We start from the raw sequence: 26,190 nt of genomic DNA, 5'->3' as shown, positions 1-26,190 counted from the left end.
GAGATCGAGTGAGTAATAGTTGCATACGAGCTTACTCATGAGCTGCGTTGGATGCTATCTCGAATGAATCTGTACAAGGCATACGAGCTACCAGTGCCAAAGACTCTTTGGCCTCAGTCGTTACGCCTCTGGCCGCCCCTGCTATCGATCCCAATTCAAATTTGGTCACGACCCCAAGGAGACGTCCCTGACTCTCCTCTCTACAATTTTGACGACGGCCAGCTCGCTGTTTCTCGTCGTACATCACTCATTTCGTATATGCATGGTCTGGGAATTACGCTTTAGTCTCTTCGTAGAGCACCTTGTGCGTAACCTGGGCGGTGTGAGCCGCCGTCGCGCGTCGACAGGCATGCATCCAGCATGAGATCAGCGCCAACATTGTACTTTTCGATGCCATTGACCAAGCTTTGGCTTAGGACATTGACTTGTCTTCGAAGTTGTTTATTGTTCATGGACCTGGATATTGTTCCTAAGACCCTCGAACTCTCTATGCCACGACCTGAACGTTCTTTTTAGAACCCTAGACTTCTCTCTGCCTTCGCCGGTCGCGCGCTCTGACATCTCTCCTGCGCGAACGTATCTTGCCTCGACCATTGCGCATATCTCTCTCTACAATGAAACCCGCATTACATACACCGATGCGCCTGGTTCCATTCTCCACGACCCGCACACACAAACCCTTAGCATAGAGAAGCTGAAGGTCAAACATCTTCGTGAGCTTCTTTCTGGGTTCCTGCTTTAGGACTGTTTTCTTGACGGGGAACTCGGAACTTTTGTACGTCCTCCCAATCAGTCTCGAGAAGACAACGGGATGGCAATTTGTATATACCGAGCACTCAGCGCGCTTGAATGTCTTCACCTGCTGGACCACTCGAAAGCAGCACGACGATCCTCGAAGTTTGCGAGAAGTGCGAATTCAAGAGCTCGAGACTCTGATCCGATGACAACAATAACATAACCTCAAAGTCGGACCGAATTTCGGTGTTGGATGGAACCCCTTGGTCACATGTAAGAGTTGGCTTTGAACGTCTTCATAGCTGCTCAAAGGTTTGGTCGAGCACAAAGAGGAAATTCCAACGACCTTAGCCTTTGGCAATCCAGATGCCTTATGCTATCTAGCACGGCGTACCTGCAACAGCTGTACCGTGAGATCAAGTCATACCAAGAGCAGACCTTATAGGAAGACTTCTTTTTGCAAGTCACCGACATATAGTGCACACACCGCACTAGAGATCGAACATGTGCCGTATCGTCGACTCGAACAACATCCGCTTCGGCTCTGCTCCTCCCCCTCACATGCCACAGCAGCAGAATGGCCAAGCCTTCCCTCCTGCCCCCAAACCAATGGAAAAGGCAGTCCCCGGCATCACCAAGTTCGAGCTGGTGTTTATCCTGAGCAGAGTTGGCTCGTCGCCTTACCCATCCGCCGTCAAGGCGTATCTCGAGGAGAACATCGATGCGCTTCGGAAGAAAGCTGAGATGAACGCGCGCCAATCGCGCCGTCTTTGTCGAACGTGACGATGATAATGACTAAGCCCAGGCAGCAAGAGTCTGCATGACAACCCACTCCGACTTGAATCTTGCTTGAACATATATCTTCCGCCCGGTCCACTGAGAGCACCGTGATCTACCCAACCATCATCCAAGCTTTCTCCAGAAAAAGTCTTGTCTCTCTGGGGTAGTCGATATTAGCCTGTATGAGCACCGCTGATATCCACGCCTCAAAGAAAACGATGAGAATCGAGTTTCTGTCCAGCTTGACGCTCAAGTCTGCTGACTTGGAAAGCACATGCTTGAACCAGGTCTTTCTAATTTGTCCTGTATTGCGTGGGCTCGAGTATCAGCATAGTCTGATCCTGGGCGCTGGACAGAGTGACTCACCGTTCGCCGTCATGGATTCCCCGCCTATCTCCACCGAGTTCGAGCCTCTTGGATCTGGACCGGATATCTCTGATGCCGTCACTCACAATCGTACCGTTGTTCGCACGATGCTGCGGTCACCCGAAGCGCATAGTCCGTCGCATTGGGTGGAGGCAGATAATATCATTGACAAGCAGCTCTCCATGGGCACCCTACTGCCCGTAAAGTATAAATACTCGAGAGTGGAAGACGTCGAGCTGAAGGAGGATATTGCCACGGCTCTCCGATCGATGACACCTCACCAAACCCAGGATTCGTATATCAATGTCACACAACTCATGAGAACTAGAACGAGTATAGCTGGCGGATGTTTCGTGACACCGATGACGAGTGAGGCGCCCTGAGATGTCTTCCACCGTACATAGAAGCAGCGCAGTGCATCAGCCAATTACTACACATAGCGCAGCTTGTGCATCGTCTACGATCCCGCTAGGAAGCACCTGCCACGCGATGCTCAGCACTTCCAGATCAAGGCCAGATGGGGAGGCCGCACCGAAAACGGCGCTTGTCCCGCATGCAAGATCGTGTGGAACTCTAAGTCGACAAAAGTTACTGTGCATAGCATATGCATCACTACGGTTTGGAGTTCTCTTAGGCCATCTTTACTGTTTTGGAGACGCCACTCACGAGCCTGGTTTTGCACGTTTTGGATGACGAAATGACAAGCTCACTATGGTTCGTTCAGATGATTGGGTAGCCTGCTAGCACTTTGAGGGCTCTCCTCAACGAAGATGCTCACTTTGCACGATCGACTAGGGCTTCGGTCATCGTATCTGCATATCTGTTCTCGACATTTACACTTGTGAGCGCTGCGCCCTTCACGTCGCCGTCGCCGACTTTGGTGTGTTGCCACTGTTATGCCTAGCTTGCGCCAGATTTCTGACACCTTGCGCAAACTGCGTTGTCACCATCTCGCCTCCTGTTCGCTGTAAGCTTTCCTCTGTTTAGCAGGATCATTGCAGCCCTCATGTACAGACTGAGCTCGACGACTTGAAGAACTCTACTTCCTAACAATTATTCTCAAAGCTCAAGACTCAGCTTCAAAGCCTTAACACTTGAGTCGCCTAACACTAGGCCGATCTCAATGCTGCTCGAGTTGTAGAGCAAGCTGCCATCAATCGCGAGACTGCAGCTGCAGCAGAATCTAAAGACTTGCGCTCTTAGCTTACCGCTGCTTAAAAGAAAGCAAGCGCATGATACGATGGATATCGCAGTCGCCGTACAGACTTCTGGATTAATAGCCGAAAAGAAGGACTTACAAGAGCAGCTGGAAGAGACTCGTGAAGAGTCATTAGCAGCGTATAAGACAGAGCAAACTGCGGTGGCAGTCGCAGACAGCATGGTAGTTCCAGTCCCTGGAACTCCAGTATACGGAACTCAAATATCCCAAAATGCGAGTGGATTTTCGTATGTCACGCCCACTGGCTCGACACAGCTGGCGATCGCGAAAGCCACTGTCACGAGGGACAAAAATCTCGCATGGGCATAATGACTGACGCAGCAAGAAAGACCGCTAGCCTCGATACAGGCATCGTGTTATCAGCGGAAGCTGGTACGATTAGTGCTCAGTTTGTACTGCCATTGGATGTCCTACCAAGTGATGATCCGTTTCTGACTGAGCGGGTATTTGCAGCGCTGTGAATGCGGCCACGAGAGGCACCGTGCTAGAAATCGTGGTGAGTGTCAAAAGTAATAAAACTATCGCGGAGATGATGCAGACCAGGCAACATTGGTCTCCGTGATGGAACAGTTGGCGGAATCTCTAGCGCCAGCGTTCCCCAGAACAAGTGACCCCTGAATTGCGCATGTGAAGGACGTCAAGATGTAGATGCCCTTCACTTCAGGAGAAGGGGAGCGAACGAGTAGACAAAAAACCAGAATTCCATCGGATTTGCACACTCGTGGGGCCCAAACACCCTGAATCCAGTGCCTTTGCCTGAGCCTGACTGCCTGTTGCACAGAACACTCTGCGTGATCATCATTCACGGCACAACATTATCTATCCACCAAGATGGAAATTCAATATGAGTCGGAGCCCAGGACAAGGGAAGACACCTCTTGTAGTGCTCTAGAATCCAACCATCAAACCGTGAAAGAAGCAACGATAACATCTAAAGGAGAGGATAAGTACTGCCAATAGCTCGTTAAACATTCCATGGGTGGTGTCTTCGGAACGAACATGGCTATGGCGAAGGTATTACTATCACTATCAGGATAGTCATACTAGGGTGGAAGAAGAACTGAACGTCTGGCTGGTATGCATAGCTCATAGGCGTTAACAAGTCACTCATATCCGACGAATTCGCTACTATGACCTTGTAAAACGGACTAGCAAATTGCAGGTCAGAGAGACGTCGACACAGGAAGGAAGTTAGCGAGACCTTCACTTAGTCTTGATGTGACGAGGTGTGCGAAAGTGAAGCTATCAATAGACCCCCCAATTTTGAAGCGTTCTACAGACCGTACAGCCACTGTAATTCTACCACCCTAAACTAGCCACGACTCTCCATATTATCATCTCCCCCGACCTCGACCTCTTCTCGCGACAAGGGTCACGGCTCCCAATTACCCTACACCCCTTTACATATCAGACTTGGAGATCTTGCCATTCATCTCATCTCCTCTTTTCCCTCTAATCCGCGGCGCATCTCTACATCCAGTTCTTACGGCTCCGACTCCAAGAATTGTCAAATTGGCATTTCGTCCTGGATCGACAAGAAAATCTTTCTCCAAGAACACTCCTACCACTGCTAAACACAATGGACGATAAGCTACTAGAGCCAATCCTCGTGCGAGCTCTTAAGCGCATCGAGAATCTCGAGAACGAGCATGCTAAGAGCGAGACCGAGAGAAAAGCAGCGCAGCGTGCGTGGGATCATTCGTACAATCGTCAGGACGAGATGGAAGTCGAATTGGCATCACTGAAGAACAAGATTCATACATCCGGCGAGACACAGAATGGAGAGTCACAAGCACTGAGGAGGATCTGCGAGACACAGCAGCGCACTATCCAACAGCAACAGACCAGTCTCGCGAAGATGCAAGTCGAAATTGATAAACTCAAGCAGTACCCTCGACGCGTCGATGACTTGGATGGTACGACTCTCGACATAATCGATGAGCTTGATGCGCAGAGGGAGATGTCCAAAGCCGAACGAGACATCCGTATCGAGCTTGGAACATCCATTGTCAGTTTGAAGTCTGCAACTGACCAGATCCTGGCACATATCCGCGCACATGTCCAGCTCACTGGAAGCATCTTGGACAGGGTAAGCTCTTCCTGAGTTCCTAACCTACTTTCTCTACTGATTGGCTCCTTCGCAGACCTCATCCACCGGTATACCTCTGAGACTGGCGATCCTCTACAAAGCCAACCTTAAGGCTCTCATCCTCACGTCTCCGATCCTCACAACGCAGACTCCGAAGCAGAGTACGGATGTTGTCTATGATGCAGGCGGTACATACCAGACCGCGCCACACAGAGTTTGGGTTGAGCAAGGCATTCTATACACTAATGGCCATCACGGCGTTGATGTCGCTAGCGGAGACCTTCTGCTGGAGAGTTGGGACCAGCAGGTGATCGACTGGACAGCAAGGTACAAGGAGTGGGAAAAGCTTAATGTACCCTACCAGTGCATCAGCTCGTTGCTAGCAAAAGAGCTGACTGGCGTCCCGATTCCTACGACCATGCCGGCATTTGCCTGCAAGAAATGTCAGAGGGAGCGCAAGCTGTGCGTCGCATACGACGCCACCAAGAAGCACCTGCGACTGCTTCCTCTTAAGCATGTAGCCAGCGGACATATTGGCCTGATCACACGCAGCGCCTTCATCCGGCCATTGCTCAAGCTAAAAGTACGCCAGCAGCAAGCAGATGGCGCCCTTGAAGACAATCATGACTCGACCGATCACTCTAAAAACGACCAAAGGCGCGATTTCGACGAAGGCTACAAAAACAGCCACTCCGATCGATTCAGTAAAAGCCACGAGACCAGCCTCGCCTACCAGCCCGCAGATACCGGCAACGGGGACAACGGGGCCGACGCCATGCTGCTCGACATGTGATGATCCGTTGAGCAACTCAAAGCTGGAATCGACACATTGAAGTACGTCACGAGCCGCAACGACGCAGACCAAAGACCGACTGCAGTTGCAGGGGATGAAGGAGGTTGGTTCACAGATCCGGGAGCAAGGAACTCCATGTGCCCCTCCAGAAGGACGGGAAGAAGGTGGCTGATGACGCATGGTGGGAAGGGCAAAGCAAAGGCACTCTCGGTAGCGAACATACTGCGAAATCATGCTTTGATGAGCATGAGGGAATAGGCAGCGAGTTTGGAAAAGACGACAAGAGACGGAAGAAGAAGCGCGCACTCATCGCAATGAGCCAGCGCTCTAGCATTATATCAACATCTGCATATTACAGCTCACCCAAATTTCAAACATGCAGAATGCTGGTCCAAAAGACTACACGGATCAGGTTTTTGGAAAAATCACATTCGGATCGGGATCGTCCATACGGCTAGGCACGTTAACGAAAAGTCAAATACTGGTGATACAGCGGTCAGGCAGATTATACCGCATCCCTCGCAACTGGTATTCAAGACGAGATTCTTGACACTGAGTTCCTTAAGAGAGGACATACGCGGTATCGCGTACGCAGGAATTATAGTGAAAGGACTCGTTCTTGTTGAGTGTACTCAGCAAACTATCTAATCCTCCTTGTCGCGGTAAAAGCAGCTATAGGAGCTTGTTGATTACCTTGATATCTGTGGGACAATATTCGACATCCACACTGATGGTATTGTGGGAATATAAGTGTAAACTTTGATCCATATGATGGATTCGCATTGCATGTTGTGAGCACGAAGCCGCACTTTCTTATAGTCTCTGCTCCTTATCTTCCGCCTCAGCACTACCTTTGCTTCGGATTCCATGGTGGCGGGAGTTTGGACAGGTACATTTGAGATACCAGAAGTGTGACTGCTAGGTGCCTTTCCTGGCTGAGTTTGATTGGTCGCCATCACATTGGTAGGGATTGGACAAGGCGGCGCGAAGGAGACACCCAGGGCGTTTGAAGTGTGCTGGCGCGTCTTACATTCGAAGATGACAGCGGTGCGTGAAAACATCAACATGGTCTCAGCAAGAGGGCTACAATCTTCCGCAGTTTCTAGTTGAACTACGATTAGCCTGACGCAACATCAACAGATCTGTGATGTGTGGTTCCTCGAGATTCGTGGCGTGCTGGTGTGACCCTGTCGGGATTTTCACTAGCAGCTCAATTTTCCATATGAGCTTAGTATCTGATAAATGAGGGGAAAACAGGAGTAAACTATCGTACTGCATTTTGTGGAATTTGAACTATGTTTTCCTTCGCTATCTCTACATGAGTGAGCCGATCGTCAAACCCAATTCTGATTCGACTCTTTCGACCTCCATCACGCACTGAGCAGACTGTGTGGTTCACCGTGATTCTGATGACCACAGGAGACTCAGCACTGCGCCAGTGATGGAAAGCAGGCGACGGAAAGCAGGCGACGGAAAGCCGGCGATGGACAGCACTCACAGCGTCATGGGGCCAACCCATCCTTCTCACCACAAGCTTCGGGAGACCGCTCGTTCATCAATACACCAAGTATCTCATCCAAGAACGGTAGCGCAGTCTTTCACATGCTCAGGAGTAAGAGAAGAAGAGAGTGAGCCCCTAACAGCTGATGTAAAAGATCCTGGACAAGTTGAGAGGAACTGGCAGCTCACCGTTCGAAGTATCATCATCAAGTGCAGGCGTTGTCATAAGTTTCAACCAGGTCTGTGCTTCCCATGCAGAATCGTTCAACTCCTGTCGAATGCCTTCGTCGTCGTTCTCTCGAAGCCCGGTGTGTGAAAGCCCCGTTTAGCCAAATCGACCTGACTGAGGCTTGATCCAGCTAGCGCGCAGTGAAGGACCCTGCATGCGGAGGGTACACCGAGCATAAGTACCTATATCATTAAGGGGATATAGCTCAGGAGTAGGATGAAAAACAATTTTTGGAGATACTGGCAATATCTCAACGGTATTGCATTTTGTACCTGGTCGCGTGCGTGTCGGCTTCGGACATGCCGCACCATGTTCTACCTCGTGCGTCTCTCATCTCTGCTTCATCTCCCATCTATGTTCAAACGACCGGTTGACTTGTACGCTTGGAAAGCCAATAGGCAGATCGCCTTGATCAAGCTCAGTTCCCGACGTCTAAAAAACGCTCTGGTGACCGGCATGTTGTACCTTGTTTGGAAGCGGCCCGGACGGCTGACGGCTGCGAGAATGGCACATGCGTTCACAAGCTGCGGAGGACACTCCGCACATAATCGGTCTTTCAGGTGGGTCGCCTTTTCCATGCGGAACACTACTTCAAGGAGATTTGCCCTGTTTTTGGAGAACGCCTAGCGGTCCGGTGCATCGCGTGGTAGAGTTTCAGCAAACCACCCAAGCCAAGATCACACATCGGAGCCTCGCAATAGAGGACACGATCGGAGGCAGAAGCTCGTCCCAAGAATGAGAAACACCTGGAATTTGGCATCTCCATCTCGGATCATGTTCTCTCTGGCATTGAGATGACATTGCGAATCATTGCATTAGGGCCATGCCGGTCTGAAGTATGGGGATCAGGGGACTGTTTCTATTGAGTGGTCGGAACATGGGAGATTGACATGTGCCGGCCAGCTATGGAGCAGACATGACAATTCTGTCAGTGCTTGTGGGCTCATAAACTTCCCACCGGTAGGCCGGCTTGGTAACCTTTTCCTCAGATGTTGTGTCTCGAATTCTAATCTCGCAAAAGCAGATGGACCCGCGCCCTCTCAAGTGTCTAACTCATCAAGTCATTGTTCGCCCTTCGATCCGCCCTCTCACTCTACGTATCAACGCCATGGCCAGTGTTCACCAGAAAGTAGCCACCGGTCAGCGTGACGTTCGCTTGAGATCTCTGGATGGTTGCCAAACCTGTCGCAGGAGAAGAGTCAAGTGTGACGAAAGCAAACCTCGGTGTAACGGATGCATACGTCTAAATCACTCATGCTCTTGGACACGGGACTGGAAGTTCAAGGACCATACATCTCTGGTAGCAAGAGGATATCGTGTGTCGGCTGGACCCCAAGATTCCGATCAGTACAGACCGACCTCGACGGGCATTATGGCCAGCCTACAATGGTTGCCCGTTTGGAATGCATGCCCAGCAGATGCTGATATGGATCATGATCTAGAAGTTCCTTTGTACCGAATCCAGAGACCGCAAAAGCTCCGCTCTAGAGAGTGCCGTATGCCACTGCAACTTGACAACGTACTTACGGAGCGCTCACAACTACTGAATTCTGCATTATTTCACTATCTCCCTTCTGACGAATACAACCTTGGAAAGGAAGGCCTGGACGCGTCAGCCTCGATCAACATTCTCACTCTTCATAATCGCCCAATATCAAACCCGCAGTCATCAGCACTCAAGGCCGCAATCGATACGTTCAGCCTAGCGCAAGCAGCGTTGGTACTTGGCGACGCTCGCTTCGCCGCAGCATCTGTCCGGCGATATGTGGTTGGCGTGGCTGCCCTTAGGTCTGCCCTGTCCCGTCCACAAGACTCAAGTCGAGATGAATTAATACTGGCCATGCTAATCTTCCAGCTGGTAGAGGTACGCCTATTGGTGGCAGAACACCAGGAGTCTAGAGCTGACATGGCTGCAGATCATGAAACCAACTTCGCAAAAAGGGGTTTGGGCGGTGCACAATGCAGGCGCTCAGAGGTTTGTTGAGAGCCTTGGCCCATGGCAACTACAAGATCGGTACGAAGGGGCCCTGTTCGATTCAGTTCGACAAAATGCGATCTTATGGGGCATTGTGCACAAAAAAGAAATATCCTTCGATCAACGAATATGGATGGCGATGTCGGAAGCAGCTATATCGGTTACCAGCGAAAGACGACTCATTGATATAGGCACAATGATACCTGGCCTCCTGGTTGTCACGCAAGACCTTCTTCAAGGATATGTCAAAGACGGAGATTACATCCCAATCTGGCAGAATCTCAAGCGTGTTCAGGAAAACCTGCTTACTTGGATTCACCACTACCATACTGAGAGCTCATTCGCGGTCAAGGCATGTAACGCCAAAAATTTCCCAGCCTACTTTGACCAGATAGGCACAACGAGCGACTTGCTCAGGCACGGTTTCGTTTTCTCCAAGTTTCACGATGCTTGGTTCATGTCTACAGCGTGGATCTATCTCTACGCTATCCAGAATGCCCTTCTACGTGTGGCGCAAATCACTTCAGGGATTGCAACCGAGGAATATCTGGACGAGCTACAGAAGTCCGTGCATATCGCGGTCTGGAATATGTGTCAGACCATTCCAAAACTTCTCGAGCATAGTTTTGGCTTTTTGGGTCGGATTTGTATCTTTCTGACATCGTCCCTGAGGAGGATGTACTTTGAAGCCATCGGAGACCTTAATATGATCGAATGGTGCCAAAGAATTGATGCAATCCTGCATTGGCGAGGTGGTGTCGCACCTCTCTGGATGTCCAAATGGGATGACGCCGTACGGCCGTGCCTGAGTGAGACAAACCGACGAGCAGAAGAGTTCACCGGCATCCGACTACGATTGTGATCCATGAATGTCGACGGCCGCAAGTATAGATTTAGAATCAATCTCAAGTGCTGCTACTCATGCTCATCAGCCATGTCTCTTGCGATTGTGAGGTCATGGCGAGTTAAGACCCTCGTGGCTACCCAGAATCTCAGTCCATTGCACTGTCTGCCATGTGGAGCGCCAAAGAGGTCAGATCTGGCGAGGCTTGGCCGAGATACAGAGGTCGGAGCAGAAGACAACATTCGTATAGTATACGAACTCGGAATAGCATGACGCTTCACTTGACTCCCGCAAAATTTCGGCCGAAGCGTTGGTCCATAGAAGGGGCTGTAGACCATTCGATGAATGTGGTTGGCAAAGAACGACTGACTTTCGCACCGGGTTGCCTGAATTGGCAATTATACAGTTATGCTCCACCGGTCATGGGTTGACGCACAACGGTAGGCGGTGGCGCAAAAGCTTGTTTCCTTCCAGGGTGATCCCATCCGACGACAGCTCCCGATAGCGAGACGGCGTAGCTTTACCACGTTCTATGCTATGGGCCATGAGAGTCTTAATATAGGTACCTCCTGCAAGGAAGCTCATTGCGGGGCTGTATGAAGTCATCCCGAGCTGTCGCCAAAGCAGTAAAGAAACGGCCAGACAGCGTCGCACGCCTTGTTGGCGTAAGTTAGTATTTTTTCGAAGTGATTGTGCGAAATACGTATGGTTTGTGTGGGAGCTTTTCTTCTCCAGATTCTGAGAGCGATGGTGCTATGGTAAGGAGAATATCACAGAAAGGAAGTGGTTCGGTTTCCCTCATCTCATCTAGATCTTCGTCATGCTAGAACTCTGTGTCAAGCGGCTCGTACCACTGCAGACCGGCGAGTCAGATAACAGATACCGTTCAGGAACTGCCGACCCTGATCCGCCCGCCGAAAAACGCTGCTCGCAGGAAGGTGCCAAGAATGGTTAGCACGAAGTTCAAAATGGTGTTGCGAAACAACGTGATAGCTCTGCCCGTCATCAACCGACAACGGCGACTCTTGACCCAACATCTTTACGTTCAAGCTCTTGACATAGGCGTGTTCTCGGACATGCCGAGCCACATGATAGATGCACTCTTGACTCCACTCGATGAGAAGGTAGAGTAAAATCATTGCAACTGCATAACCGGAACTTCTGATACGCACTTCATAACGACGAAAAGAGGGTAGTCGCGCTTGCACGTTAGATTCACAACATGGCATAACAGTCGAGACCGCAGCCCAACGCCGATGTTACCTGGCGATGGGTGGGGCTTCGGGACTTGGTCCTGATACGGTTCTCCAACGGCTGTCACTATGGTCAATGTAGATCCTCGAAAACACGCAACAGCACGGTAATAAGATCTCTCACACTAGCTTCATATCGACGACCTATTCATGGAGTCATCTGGTCACTAGCAGACTCCATGATTAGCGAAAACTCCCTTCATCAGTACAAGTAGCAGTCTAGGTAGCAAGAGGACCAGATCTGATTGTGCAAGATTCTTGCTATGCACTGACTGATGGTTGGACTCGTATCCGGGTCCCATCTGGCTGTAAGGAAACGTTCAACGTTCGTCGAAAACAGCGAGATGCCGGCCTCCGTTAGATGTCTCAATTAGGAACCCGTTCCTAGCAAAAGCTGGCGATGGTTTGGCTTGAGGTCGCAAGGGAATAATCGACACAGCCTGAGACAGCACCATCATTAAAGTGGAAAATGATGGTTTGCGGTTCGATTGACGGCACTCGGATTCGCGATAGAGAATTCATAAGATCTCTGCAACCGCCATTGACTCGCAGTCATCTCCATCTTCCATTCCTCTTGACGAATCTTCTATCTGCATCCACTTCCCCCCTCGCTCAACGACAGCACATCTCGCAACTACTCGCCGTTTCGTCTACGAGTTATTGATACAACCTCTTTGTGCCCCAGTCTTCTATTCTCATCCTCTTCAAGCTCGCGCTTCAACCGCCAGATCTGATCCTGACTGGCACGATGACTATCCAGATGGAAGATATCCTGGCAAACAGAGTCCCAACCCCTTGGACATACGCCTCTTTTGTCGCATATCTCTCGGACAACTACTGCTTGGAGATTCTCCAATTTGCTCTGGCGGCCGCACAGTACAAGGAGCGCTATGATTTTGTTTCGAGCATACCTGGGAGGAGGGTTTCCTTGCCATCTCAGGAGTCCCAAGATCTCTTGATTTTGTGGACTTCGCTTGTCGAAACCTACCTTCTACCCGACGGCGAGCGCGAAGTCAATCTGCCTTCTCAAATACGCGATCCCATCATTGGCTATACACTAGAGCAGCGCGCTGCCGATCCTCAAGTTCTTGAGTCGGCCATTCTTGCGACTTGGGAGTTGATGGAAGGATTGATCCTGAGCTCATACGTTTCCGGGGTCCCTCTACAGTCCTGTCTCCCTGGAGCGTCTCAGCCCTCTGGTCGTTTTGAAAGAACAAAAGTCCACGCCGGGAACGAACGAGGCCGCCGTGCGAGAGTGGCGGACATCCTGCACAGCTCCCGGCCACGAGTTCGCAAGATCATCATTTCACTGTTCGATCTCTTCGCCCGGCATCATGTCTCTCGCTCTCGGCAATATACAAGGAGGTTTTCCCATTAGTCACGAGGGTATTGGAATGCAAGTCATCGAATCAGTTCCACATCGAATGTGATTCAGACAATGGACATGGTTAGTGTCATCGACAAACGAAGGAATAGCGACTCTGTCATTCTGGTCGCTAGTCGCTCGTCTCTCAACATTCCTGCCCGTATTTGCTCCATTGTCTTGCGCTCAATCTGCAAGCCTCCCTCTGATACAACGTGCCGGTAGTACTATAAAACTCTGGAGTTGATTTAAATCAGAGAGAGGCAACAAACACAACATTGCTTTTTTTAAAAGCTCAGCACCCGCCCATCTAAATGTCGGAACCGTGTACTGCCATGATGAATGGATGCAAGGAGGGGCCACCTTCCATGTTCGCCCCTAGAGCAGACCAAAAGGACTCGAGGAGGTCTGTGATCGACCGAGATTGAAAAAAAAAACCCATTGTCCGCTGCTTTGTCTGTTCAAACGAGCGGACGAGCTCAAAGTTGCACCAAAGTGGGAGACTCACAGACCTCGTAACTCTTTGTTCGTGCTTCAAGATCCTGTCACGGAACAAAGAGTCAGGAGTGAGCCTGTTCCAGCTGAACCGAACGAACGATGTACATCTTCCAGTGTCATGTTATAAGGAAGGAAAGAAGGAGCGGGAAGCTTTGCTAGCCTTATAGGTGGCATTTGGGTGTTGTTGGTCGTGATATCAAGAGCCTCCGGAGTCCGCCCTATGGCGGCAGCTACCAATCTGACATATACACATATATATTCATCGTTTAGTCCCTCGATCGTACCACCCTGGTTTCAAAGTGAACATAGAATTGAAGTCAAGCTCTCAACGCAATATCATTTGATGGAACAAACAGTCAAGCTCATTGCCGCATGTCGACAAGTACGATACTTCGTCCTGTCATATACCAACGGTAGGTCACAAGTACATCATCTCGTTGTATATCTATCGACCTCTGAGACACATATAACATTCACTTTCGAGTCTCGAGAACTCAGCAATCTGTAGCCATCGCTCCAAGACACCTCTCAAGACTCCACCCCTACTCCAAGGCAACAAGTTACCAATCTGGCCAAGCACCAGCATGATCATTTCCAGCGTATCCGGCGACTGATCAAGAAGCTACTGTGCAAAGGGTCAGGAGGTCTGTGACACCAACTGAGATGCACAATAACCTGTACTCGTAGCGGCAGTTCATCTACTACGCGCCAACGAGGTATGGGTATCCACGCGCGGGGTCATAGACCTGAACAGTTCATTCCTCTGCTGTGTGGCCCAGTGTATCAGCACGGCGACTGTTGATGGAACACATTCGCGATGCGTTCGAGGTCATCATGAGCGCTGAGCGCTTCCTTTGTGGAAAGAAGATAGATGATGACAGTTGTTGTATCTGCATTGCAATTGAGTCTGCGTATCAGCTCCTTGATAGTAAATATCTCATGGCCATGAGTATTCGCACAAGGAAATTTGAAGGAATCACAGCCTTCTCACACTGATCATGGATCTAGCGACTCAGGGCACAGCTGCTCAAGACAAATCGCAGCATCGATTTATCACTTATCTACTTCTACTGCATTCGTTGATATAAGGACTTTCGTGGGCTGACAGTATATATCCGAACCTACGCTGCATATTCAAGACCTCCTTCTTCTTAACTGCAACGACAGCACTCCGCTCATCCCGTGTGCTTCTGAAACTGTCAAGTCGAGAATTTGTGTGCTTGTAGAACGATGTGGACTCGCCTCCGAAGTAGGCAGTAAAGATGGCCAGGTCTGTGATGCTGCTCAACGGACTCTGCTCTGCTAACTGGATATCTTCTTCGATTTTGCACTGGACTGATGAGATTCCACGCGATCATTGGAGGCAGAGTTACGACTCACAGACCTGATCACCCGTTTCCCCCTGCCAATAGTACACCTCGGTAGGATTGCAATACGATGATGAAACCGTTGCACGACATGTAGGTTTGGTGTATACTTATTTGCAAAGACCTTGACAGTTTGGTACGAGTTTGAAAGACATGGAAGCAAGCCGGAGCTTATATACCTCTTCTTTAGCGATTGATTCAGTGTTTCGAAGGCAATCCATGCAGGTATCAGCAAACTAGGGCGAAGTTCAGCTCGGTTCTTGGGTCCAGTTTCGAGTCTGGAAGAACTCGTTTATACGTCCATTGTTCGAAGAGACGCAATACTGACCTGTGTCATTTTGGATATGCTAATTTACCGTCGCAGCATCAAACCGCGCGTCAAAACGCAGTAGCAGGTACTCCTCAGGCTGTCAATTATCTTGTGTATACAGCAGCTGATGTTGTAACTATGATGCAATCAATACCTCCAGCGGGTATATCAGTAGGTTTGCGGTTCGACGAGAGATACATCAACGCAGTGCCGTCGACAAGCCAACCTCGGGGCGCAACATCCTTGTTCGTGCAAGTAGTTTACTTTGATCTTGAAGACTGTCAGCAGTATGCACCGAGCACACCATCTGCGCAGACAACCAAAGAGCTTGAGGAGGTCAATGATGCGGAGATCCCCTCATCACTTCCCTATCACGAGGTAAACATAGCATCTTTTCGTTGTTCAACAGGAAAACATGCAGGACACTATGGAAGCGACAGGCTAGTTGCTGCATCACAGACCTGATGCTTTTCTTTCGACACTGTCTGTCTCAAGAAGATAAGATAGTCGAGAAGGCAGAGGACGAGAATCGTGTGGAGCAGATTCGAAGTGCCATTTCCGACTTTCGTGGATGTGGCTGTGACGATAATTGATCAAAGAGTCTGAGTAGCTTATATAATTGAATTCGAGTTCGGCACTCACTTCCTACTTTGGTAGTGCTAACTGAAACAAAGAGACAGTCTCAACGTCTCGCCATGATTAAAAGTATTCTTCACATCCCAGTGTTAGCTAAACACGAGCCAGTGAAGAGATATTCAACCCAAAAACAAGACGTTCAGAAGAAAGATGGAAGAAGACAGATGCATCAACGACATCGATATTCCTACAGCGAGACATGAATGCTGTGTTAGAGCGAACCACAAAAGTGAGGCGAGAAAAACAATTGGGATTCACAGAGCAAAAAGTGCAAAAAGACAAGATTTGCCCGGTCTTGGATTCGAACCAACGTCTGTAGGGTAGTGCTTGGTAGCGACTGAGCAACGCATTTCGGAACACAGCAGCCGTTCCCTCACACCACCCCACCACCGGGTGGAAAAGTGGTGATCCTGTGGAAATCTAACTTGTCAGATTTTGCAGTCGGCAGCTATCTTTGCATTTCCTGAATGATCCCAAAGGCTAAATGATTTGCATTTGATCCATCTCATTTCTGAGTACTGAATGTGCTTTAGATTATAAGCCATCATGGTTCTTGTATCCTCGGTGCTCTCCCATGGTTTAAGGGACCGCCAACCCTGAATGTACTATCACGCAAAAAGATGAAAGGGATCTTAGCTTGACAAGTCCGCATCCACTTTTTCAATATGTTATCCTTTTCTCCTAAGTCGTTACGGAAAACTCCCTGGACTTGCGCCGCCGCAGTAATGTTGGGCGGACTTATGTTGGAGTATCAACCTGTACTCAGCAGTCATTCAACCAAGGGTGAAGGCGGAAGTGAAAAAGGTCTGTGACACCCCTGGATGTCTACGGCCTCTGGAGCTGCATTTCGCAGTCACGACTCCATCATGTTGATATCAGCATCAAGGGGAAATACGAAGCAATGCAGGGAGATCACTAACCTGCCTGTTCGCGTTGCAAATTTGAATACAGTTCGGTGGCACGAGATTCTTGGTTGCGGGCAAGACAACTCTAGATTCTGCTCTCGAGAGGTCCCATGAGATCTCTCTTTCGGATAGACGGGGAGAACCATGGAAAGGATCTGAAGCCTTTTATACTGAAAGATACCACTCAGTGAGACTGGCCGAAAGCGTTCTCATGAGCTTTGCAGCAACTCTCAAGCCTTTTTTCTTGGACCGCAATCACAGTTATGATTGAGAATGCTAAAAGTCTTGAATATCACGCACCGAGACCACACCTGAGTGAGAATTGAGGCCGACGTCTTGCGCAGTATAACTACTTATGTCCATCTTCTGCAACCATGCTGTTCTATACCGAATGGAACTACGACCTAGGCGGCCTTCAGTCCAAACCAACTACGAGCTTGGAACGAGATACAGTATATGAATAGTGTCGAAGGTCGAGTAGACAAACGAGTACATCAGGTCAGTGAAACCATGACATAACCACACTCTTGGTTAAATCTGTAACATTAAGATAATAGTTTGCAACTATCAGATGTCAAGCACTCAAGATCTACAGTCGCATCACAGACCTGATCCCTTGCTGTTGCCTGGCACAAACACTATGTAGGAAAGAGCTGACAAATCAGACTCTCACCATTATAATGAAGCATTTGTGGACTTTCCAATTGGTGCAAAGGTCTGAGTGATATGAGAAAGAAAGAGATGTAAGCGATGAGTGTTTATATAGCTAGAAGCGGGAGATCCTATTGACAATCACCCAAGGGATCAAGGACTCATCCCCCACATCACTCCCTGATGACAACATTCTTTCGGACTAGTCTTGCTAGGGAGATCATCCCATAATCGCAGCAAGGATATCTGAAATGTCCCCTTGTACTCCAACACCCACCCCCATCTCCGTCAACTCAAAAGGACAGAAACCCGCAGCATCTCGGCCAACACGAACAAGTTTGATCTGTCCCTCCGACTCCTCCACAAGATCTTCATTATGCCATCTAAGCACAGAAGGCGTACTCATCCCCACCCCAATCTCCAAGATGACAACCTTGTTCGCGGATGACTCCAGCGCTCGCTCATAGAATTCGCGATATTCGCGTTCTTTTTGGCGGAAAGGATGGTCATTGAAGTAACTTCCTCCCCGTACACAAAGAACGAGATCGCTGTTGCAGTACGGGCAGACCGGGACGGGAAAGTCGGCGGGCAGATGCTGGGTGATGGGGTCGAGATGTGGTTCAGCGGCTGCTATGTATGGTGCAGCATCGAAGACTGCATTTTTCCTGCACTTTCGTATGCATTGGAGTTGAGCATAATGGCCTTGTGGAGTGGAAACTCTGGATGCAGGAAGTCCGTGGCGAACGAAAAGGCCATCTGCATTCGAGGTGCGGACAAAGTAGCGGTCGTCTCCGGCGTCTCCGGCGAAACGTGTGGAGATTGTACGCCATAGGTTGGAGTAGAGCTCTTGCTGTTGCCAATCTCGTACTATGATCAGGTGGTTCATGAAGTAACTCCACCTTGCTTGCTCTGAAGGCCAAGATTGGAAGCCAAAGACATCGTACAGACAGCGGAAGCCATACTTCTTGAAGCCTGGTAGATGTTTGGAGAACAAATCAGCGCTGGTATAGTCGAGTCCTGCGGAAGCTGAAAGTCCGGCACCTGCACTTATTATGAGGTAGTCGGCTTCTCGAGTGATCGTTCTGGCAGCTTGGATATTGGGCGAGTCGTATAGCTTGACGATGTGTTGTTCTCCCGCTGGAAAGACAACACCAGGGCTCTTGCCATCGTCATATGACAACTCGGACAAACTATGGCGATAGAGATCCAGATCACTCTCACTGAATACATCGAATACGACGTCCGTGATTGTTGAGTCGCAATGATGAGAGAACCATTCCAGTACCGTACGGACGGCGATAGAGCAAGCCTCGGCAGAAGGAAAGCCGAAGATGCCTGTAGAGATACTGCAAAAGACAAGTACTTTCCGTCCACTTTCAGGTACAGGAAGTTCTTCAGCTGCCTGTAAGCACGATCGATAACAATCTGCCAGCATCCTCGCTTGCTCGACTCTTGGAACACTACCGCGAGACATCTGCGGACCCACGGTATGTATCACATACTTCGAGTTCAGGTTGTATCCAGGTGTAACTTTTGCTTGTCCCTCAGCTTCCAGACATCCTTGCTCTTCCATCAAAGCGTAGCAAGCTTCACGAAGTCCAGGTCCTGCTGAAGCGTGGATAGCATTATCGATACATTTGTGTCCTGGGATGAAACAGCCTAGCATCTGACTATTGGCCGCATTGACAATGGCTGTACAGTCCCGGATGTTGGTGATATCGCCCTTCCACACGCTGATAGAAGGCCTCGACTGGTATTTCCCTGACTCTCTGTCTGTCAGGAGGCGTGGTAGAATGGGATTAATGTCGAGTGCGGAGACTTGAGCTCGACTTGCGAGATCGTAAGCAAGGGCGGTGTCGATGGCCTCTTTGATATCGAGAGGCAGGAGTGGTCTCGCTGGTCGAGCACAGAGCATGGTTTTCAATGCAGTCATCGCATACCAGTCGTCCAGGGTGTTCAAGTCACAGGTCGCAAATCTCGAATATTGCTTGGAAGTGTGCTCCTCATCAAGAAGAAAGCGTAGAGCACGGTGCATCTGTGCTCTGGCTGTGAGTCGTTCTCGGGCATGATGTTCGCTTGACATGTTCTCGCGCGGTTGGGAAAAGTAAGAGCAGAGCGAATTGAACGAATTTTGGTCAAGGTGGGCTCTGATCACGGATCATAGCTCTACCTCTTATAGATATACTTACAAGTCCATACACTCAATTCAAGAGCGTTTAGTCATTCCTGAGCATGTCTGAGATGTGCTTTGTCAAAAAGCGGAACGTTTCCGCTGTTTGACAAAGCCGTGCTATGAGAAGCGGATATGATTGAGAAGTAAATTTAGATTGCTCATCAGTTATTCATAGCGGGAGAAACGCATTGTCGACAATGCAACTCGTTGGCTGCAAGCTCGAGACCATGTTCGGAAGACGGGAGGTGTAAGGTTTGCTGAGGATCTCCGCATCTTATCTGATTCTGCAGGGGTGACCCTGCTTATGTCTCCTGTTGAATGGGGATCTCTGTTTGGAAATGTCGACTAGATCCGCCCGAGTAAAGCCGGTGATACGTCTACAGATTTTGGTGAGTTCTGTTGGATTAGCGCTTGCCATGATGAACTAAGACTTACAGACGAACAGTGGGCTCCCAAGTTGTCCTGGCAAGTGCCTTTCCGACGGATTTTATCTTCATTCGTCAATCTAAGCTAATATTCATCATTGAAGATTGTCATAGAAACCCAAGCTCTAAAGGTGAACAGCCTCTGGACACCTTGCCTCCATGGAGATACCAGGAGGTCTCGAAGACCAAAAAAGACACCTTGATCTATCCCCACTCATGCCCAAGGTCGTGCTTAAAGCCATAACTTGTGATCGGCCGAAGCATCGACACAAGAGACATGATGAGGTCCATGACACACACCCCTAGTCTCTCGCTCAGTTCAGGAATCAGCAATTCACAATTAACAGAGCATACCCCTGACTATGTAGAAGCATCACTGACCCGTGTAATTGCTTCGGCTTGGTCCAGGTCAGCCTTCGTCGAAGCCTCGATGATCGTGCGGTTTTCGATGTCCCTTTTCGCCCTGGCAGCTTTGACGGCCGTCGACGAGGTCTCTTTGGCGGATTGTTGGATGTCAGTGTCGGAGCTTGCGATTGTGGAGCCGATCTTCTGTTCGACTAGAGTAACAATCCTCTGTTGGAGATTAGCAGCCTTGACCAGTCCATGTGACTGCAATGCTGTGACGGCCTTGCTTGCGGCGTCTAGTTGATCGGAGAGTAAGGCTACGTTGTCGGCGCTCTGACTGAACTCTTCGCTCCTTTTCTTCGCGTCCTCTCTTGACCTCTTGATCCGGCGGATCATGGCGATCGACTCCATGGCGATAAGGAGAGAGTAGGTTAGAGGTGGACTTTGGAATTTATATGATTGGTGTCAAGTGCAAGAAGTGAGTGACAAGCAACAACTTTGTTGTTTCGCCTATGCACAGCTAACGCTATGCTACTGCTCTGCCTCTACTCTAGCCGAGCTCTGTAATTGAGAGAGATTATAATGATAGTTGTTAGATAACGAGTATGTTCGATGACTGCCACCCGAAATTTCTACACCGAATGCTATATGAAAAAGCTTTCCGGTATCAGATCTCGAGTCATTAGACTCTTCCGATCGACTCCGGCAACTGAAAGTAAAGATGAGCTCTCGAATATCCCTGCAGAGGTGTAGATAGACAAGGGGCTCGACGAGGTCAGTGATACTTCTTTACCGAGCGGTCTCCCTGATACAGTGCGTTAGCATGTGATCATGAGAGACTGTATAGGACTTGCAAGTCGCCAAAAGCAGGAGCATCGTCTCACTCCTTGAGTGGGGAAACTACAGAGGCATCACAGACCTGGTCAATTCCTGTCGGCTGCCACCTGGTCTTTGGTTCGGCGAAGATCTAGAACTTAGGTATCATGTCTTTTGTTTAGGCGATCAACATCTTTCGGATCGTTGACTCTGACTCAGTCCGGCCGTTCGTTTGATTGATTAATTTCTTCCTTCCTTTTGGCTTCCAACAGGCCGAGCTTTTACAGGTCCTTGCCGTGCATTTCCTCCGTAAAGAAGTTTGTAAAGGGAACGCTAGATGCCATCTTCTTTGCGAATGAGTAAATTGTGAGTAGGAGAAGCTTATTGGGCTATCTTCTTTTGGCCCAAAAACGACTTTCCATGCGTTTGTACGGCTTGGGAGGCTATGACTGGTTTATAGCGAGCGTGATCCTGAATGCACAGTCGCATTTGTTCGCTGATTTCATGAATCCCCAATGAGATTCGACAGTGTAGAGAAAACGTAAACATCGAAAATTTGCAGATGTCTTTTATGGTCAGAGTGGCAAGCTCGAGGAGCAACAGTCAAGCTTCTGAGCCTTTAATACTCAATCACATACATTTTGACCCAGCTGTATGTCAGTATGTTGTACGATAATCATCGTCATACACACATACAACCATGATTACAGGGCATCGAACAACGAGTCTGGTCAGACAAATTGTGACTCCACTTGAATATTCTCTAAAGGTCACCCTTCATGAAGTCTGCAGCAGTTAGAACCAAGAATATACTCATGCGATGCGGTATGGTATGAACAGTATCTGTAAAGGCACTATTGCTAGTGTGCGACTTGTTATCCACCAAAAAACCGTCTTTGTCATGGGAAATCTGCCTTCCTCACTCCAGAACCAGAACCATAAGTACAATTGCTCAGCTATGCTAAAGCCCGCATCACCCAATCCCCTTTCTCAATAATCACGAAACACACTCGAATCCCTGCCGTGAACGCATAACGCCAACGTCAGCACTGTGGGCCTCTTGGCCATGCTGTTCCTGACCTGAGCGCTCGAAGCTGCGGTTTTGATCCGACATGACTGATTGATTCCTGCGTTACGATAAATATGAATGTAATCAAGGAGCAAGATCATGGAGGGAACCGCTGATAGTCTAGGCATGCATACCTTGCTGTGTTACTGTATATCTGCGCAAAATGGAATCTCGCTCCGATGCGCGCAAGAAAAGTTGTGAGCACAACGGGGCTGAGTTTTGATGGTGCGGACCGCCGACGAGGTCCACGCCAAGACTCTGATATAGCCTTGACCCAGGACTAACGCGAGGGTGTTCATTGCCAAAGAGTGGGGATGCAGACTTGGGCCGGAAGTGTTGAAACGCTTGTTTCTAAACAGCTTGCTCTTTGGGTGGTAGCAAGTCTGAGTAGACTTTGACAAGAAAGAGCGAGCGTTACCATCGGACAAGGAAGAAATACATTGCGTCAACATATTTGTCTCGACGTCTGCAGGATTTGAAATTGTGATTGTGTCAGATGCACCGAACTTGTCGCGGTACACGGCGATCCTCTTGTCGATTTTCTGTTCCAGGAAGATGACCACGCTGATAGAGACACTCGAACTGGTTGATAGAGTTGCCGCGGGCACATAATACAGCAGACATATGCCCAACGTATTACTATGGAAGTCGTCACACCAAGACGACAATGATGGGACATCGGTCGATGATATTGTGGGGACGAGAGCCAGTGCGTATACATGTATATAAAAACTAGCATGGACGGTGAACAGCGGTTGAGTCTTTGAGTGTCACTCGTGCACAAGAGCCGATTGTGTAGTAGTCAGTAGTGTCTTCCTTGAACTCTTTAGAGAGAATTTGGCGGATGTTACCCTTCGTCTAGCCGCTCATAGACTCATGATCGACAAGTACTATCAGTTGGCGACTTTTCCGGCTTCTTCTCTGTCTCCTGGAACCTCCTCGACTGCTTCTCCTCATACGGCGGCCTCCAGCTCCTACAACCGAATCGATACAATTCAACGCGAGCAGGAAAACAAGTCAAAGCTCGATTGTTGTTCTGCACTTACTCGGAAGCTTCTCTGATGTGGTACTCTATGGTATACGTCACCATCGTGACTAGTAGAACAGTTTTCTGGTCCCTTATCACTCGACTTCATAGGCTTAGTGCAATGTTGGGTCTTCTCAGGGCTGTACTGCGATCGTGGTAGATTGGAATTCCAGGGAGGAGCTACGAAGCCCTTGAGAGCGACTTCATTGTCGAACCTAAGGATTGTCTTTGCCCAGAACAAGAGGAGAGCATCATCGTGCATCTCACGGCATGTGGCGAGGATGCTGTGTTGCTTGTGGTCGGTGGAATATAGCGCGCGGAGACGGTCTTCGGTCTCGACCTTCGACAAGGTGCATTTAGATCTGATGGCGATGACCTGGAGTGACTTTTTGGACATTTTGATCTCGATGTTGGTGAAATATAGTGCGCGGAATCGCTATTCAGTCTCGTCCTTTAGCAAAGTGCATGTGGATCTGATATCGATGATAGAAGAGTCGTCGACGTGGATCATGATCATCTTGATAAGCTCATGCGGCAGGTCGAGAACAGGAAAAGGTCTGAGAATTGTCTCTTGCTCTTCGTTGGGGGAGAGCAGCTTGGCTCTTGCTTCTAGTTGGAGAAATTGGCAGGGTCTAGGCCCAGAGGTAAAACGGGCCTTGATAGGGATGCGGTTGAAGAGATTGCTGCTCATGGCATCGAAGTTGGACGAGTCGGAGTTAAGCGCACGTCAAAAGAAGTCTAAGAAGAGTGCTCTCATAGTCGAGGTCGTGTATACTATAGTCCCGCATGATCCCGCGGTCGTGGCGCTCCTTGGCAACCATCTGAGCGGTTGGGACGGGTTTGATCCCGACCCTGACACGCTTTTTGATGCCGAGCTGAGTTGCCTCAGATCTTGCACCGCTTGTGCTTGGTGCCCTGGTGCTTGATTGACGTCAGACCGTATGGACTTCCGACCTCGTTTGAGCTTGCAAAGCTCAGCGACGCTGAGCTCTTGAGTCGGGGCTCTGTTCAACCCTTGGAGAGACAAATCCACACAGATCATTTATGTTCTTGACGAAGCCGTCGGACTGAGCGACCTCGTTTTGGCCCTCATAAAGTGGGACTCTAGGCGCATGAATGTGGGATCCACATTCGTATGTGCTAAACGCGTCTAGGCGTACTTCTTGCTTGTTAGGATGACCAAGCAGAAGGCCACTATACTTGCGCATAGTGTCATTAAACAGGTTGAGTGTTAGAAGCTGAGCATGGTGTCAGCATATACTGGCTTCGAGGCAGATGTGACACATGGTGGGACCTTTGACGATTCCCACGATGTAAGAATTGTTTTCGAAGCCGAAGAAAGAGTCGTGACTGGAAAGACCGTCTCTCTTGAATGGAATGTGGCTACAGCCTTCGCTGAAGATTGCCACAAGGGGCTCGATGCTCGGATCGTTACTAAACAGACCATCTCACTTAAACGACATGTGGCCGCAGTCTTCCCTGTGACAGCTCTAGAGTCGACTGGCAACGACATTGGCTGGTGCTGCGGATTCTCAAGGTCTTGCTCAACTCATCAGTTGACTTCTTCTCATCGAACCACCTCCTCCAACCGACTCAACGAGCAACATCGCAGCTGTATACATCAGCCAATCGAAGGAACGAAGAAGAGGCGCGACTGCTCTGGCTTGTAATGCGAACGGACTTTCTGTGCTGTGCCCAAGGCACACGAGTGGCGATGGATAAGTTTGCCAGGCTAATGTCCGCTGCCAACTTAGAGCGCTTCTTTGGTCGTTCAGACTCTATAGCAAGTCAGGACGATTTGACGAGGGCGTTTGCAAACAAGAAGAACATACTGGTTACGTTCAGAGTGCAAGGCTGACTAGCAATTCTGTGCTGAAGATGTTTCAATAGCTTGACAAGCGATTGAGCAGGCTCCAGGTCATGAGAAGATATGCCTGAACTTGAACGTGTGTTATCTGCTGCGGATATATACTGTACGCAGAAAGGTGAGACGGAGGAATACAAAGCCGGAGAGCTCTGAGGAGACCAAGAGGAGTCACATCCTCCAACTCAAGCATGGCCTTCTCGATGGCCTCCTTCTGCCACTCCGACAGGTTCTGAACGTCCTTGGCACGCTGCAAGAGCTCCCAGCTTTGTTGAGCAGCCTGTCCGGTCTTGGTCTGGGCTCTGATTAACTCGAAACCAGCAACCTGACGTTCATACCATTGCTGCCAGAGACCATCCAGTTCGACTGTGTGAGCCCGGAGGCATGGTCGTTGGACGTATAGAGCGGAGGAGTGAGGTGGTGCGGCCAGGATCGAGCGCCCTTCGCACCCATGGCCGCGACAACTCATATATACGATACAGAAGCAACCACAGTGGGTGATGAGGGTTACGAAGAGCTCATCATGTGATAGTAGCTAAGAATGGGAGACTTATTCGTCCTTCTGATGGGCAGAGCTGAGTTTATATAGTCGCTCTGCTACATTCGCTACTGCTTGGTCAAAGAGTCTGATTGCTACGACTATTTGCTAGGCGATTCTAGCATATACTAGACAAAGGCTCTTTAAGGAGCATTCCATTCAGAGCTCTATCATGGGGCAAAAATACACACAGCAAACTAGTGCATCACAAAGATAGCGTTGGACAGATCAGTCAAGCATGAAAGTGTGATTAAGGTACAGTGCGATGTCTTTGCTGCCTGCAAGGAAGAAGTGGAAGCAAAAAAGCCACAACAAAAGAGAAAACCAAAAGGTTTGGAGAAAAGGGGAACAAATGAAACGCCGATAGTCGTGCTCCCTGGGTATCATCTGAAAACAAAAACACCCCTCCCAAATCAAAAA

The 26,190-nt window shown here is 49.3% G+C and overlaps 8 protein-coding genes across 8 annotated transcripts; 4 read left to right on the top strand and 4 right to left on the bottom strand.

Annotated features, from left to right (window-relative positions):
• Positions 1 to 1,239: 1,239 nt before the first annotated feature.
• M438DRAFT_353871 (uncharacterized protein) lies at positions 1,240 to 3,409 on the top strand (the record flags this gene model as incomplete). The annotated part of the gene is made up of 5 exons (XM_029906913.1): positions 1,240 to 1,514; positions 1,787 to 2,250; positions 2,327 to 2,444; positions 2,677 to 2,761; positions 3,023 to 3,409. The coding sequence occupies 5 exons, from the start codon at positions 1,240 to 1,242 to the stop codon at positions 3,407 to 3,409; spliced, it is 1,329 nt and encodes a 442-aa protein (XP_029761887.1).
• A 1,270-nt stretch (positions 3,410 to 4,679) lies between these two features.
• Positions 4,680 to 5,982, top strand: M438DRAFT_404317 (uncharacterized protein; the record flags this gene model as incomplete). Its single annotated transcript, XM_029909720.1, has 2 exons — positions 4,680 to 5,189; positions 5,245 to 5,982. The coding sequence occupies 2 exons, from the start codon at positions 4,680 to 4,682 to the stop codon at positions 5,980 to 5,982; spliced, it is 1,248 nt and encodes a 415-aa protein (XP_029761886.1).
• A 2,038-nt stretch (positions 5,983 to 8,020) lies between these two features.
• On the top strand, positions 8,021 to 10,632 carry M438DRAFT_390700 (uncharacterized protein; the record flags this gene model as incomplete). Its single annotated transcript, XM_029909057.1, has 4 exons — positions 8,021 to 8,032; positions 8,531 to 8,638; positions 8,676 to 9,575; positions 9,628 to 10,632. 4 exons carry the CDS (start codon positions 8,021 to 8,023, stop codon positions 10,546 to 10,548), a joined length of 1,941 nt encoding a protein of 646 aa, XP_029761885.1. The 3' UTR covers positions 10,549 to 10,632.
• Positions 10,633 to 12,531: 1,899 nt separating this feature from the next.
• Positions 12,532 to 13,161, top strand: M438DRAFT_270281 (uncharacterized protein; the record flags this gene model as incomplete). Its single annotated transcript, XM_029900373.1, has 1 exon — positions 12,532 to 13,161. One exon carries the CDS (start codon positions 12,532 to 12,534, stop codon positions 13,159 to 13,161), a length of 630 nt encoding a protein of 209 aa, XP_029761884.1.
• A 4,517-nt stretch (positions 13,162 to 17,678) lies between these two features.
• On the bottom strand, positions 17,679 to 19,596 carry M438DRAFT_390698 (A1pp-domain-containing protein; the record flags this gene model as incomplete). Its single annotated transcript, XM_029909056.1, has 2 exons — positions 17,679 to 19,246; positions 19,280 to 19,596. The coding sequence occupies 2 exons, from the start codon at positions 19,594 to 19,596 to the stop codon at positions 17,734 to 17,736; spliced, it is 1,830 nt and encodes a 609-aa protein (XP_029761883.1). The 3' UTR covers positions 17,679 to 17,733.
• Positions 19,597 to 20,471: 875 nt separating this feature from the next.
• M438DRAFT_333658 (uncharacterized protein) lies at positions 20,472 to 20,867 on the bottom strand (the record flags this gene model as incomplete). The annotated part of the gene is made up of 1 exon (XM_029903636.1): positions 20,472 to 20,867. The coding sequence occupies one exon, from the start codon at positions 20,865 to 20,867 to the stop codon at positions 20,472 to 20,474; it is 396 nt and encodes a 131-aa protein (XP_029761882.1).
• A 2,516-nt stretch (positions 20,868 to 23,383) lies between these two features.
• Positions 23,384 to 23,765, bottom strand: M438DRAFT_333657 (uncharacterized protein; the record flags this gene model as incomplete). The annotated part of the gene is made up of 2 exons (XM_029903635.1): positions 23,384 to 23,412; positions 23,468 to 23,765. 2 exons carry the CDS (start codon positions 23,763 to 23,765, stop codon positions 23,384 to 23,386), a joined length of 327 nt encoding a protein of 108 aa, XP_029761881.1.
• Positions 23,766 to 24,342: 577 nt separating this feature from the next.
• Positions 24,343 to 25,701, bottom strand: M438DRAFT_333656 (uncharacterized protein; the record flags this gene model as incomplete). Its single annotated transcript, XM_029903634.1, has 2 exons — positions 24,343 to 24,606; positions 25,408 to 25,701. 2 exons carry the CDS (start codon positions 25,699 to 25,701, stop codon positions 24,343 to 24,345), a joined length of 558 nt encoding a protein of 185 aa, XP_029761880.1.
• Between the last annotated feature and the right edge of the window lie 489 nt (positions 25,702 to 26,190).

This window comes from Aureobasidium pullulans (assembly GCF_000721785.1).
Source record: "Aureobasidium pullulans EXF-150 unplaced genomic scaffold scaffold_6, whole genome shotgun sequence".
In the NCBI taxonomy this organism is placed as follows: Eukaryota; Fungi; Ascomycota; class Dothideomycetes; order Dothideales; family Saccotheciaceae; genus Aureobasidium; species Aureobasidium pullulans.
The sequence above is the reverse complement of the archived record's forward strand: the minus strand, read 5'-3'. Positions and strand labels throughout refer to the sequence as shown.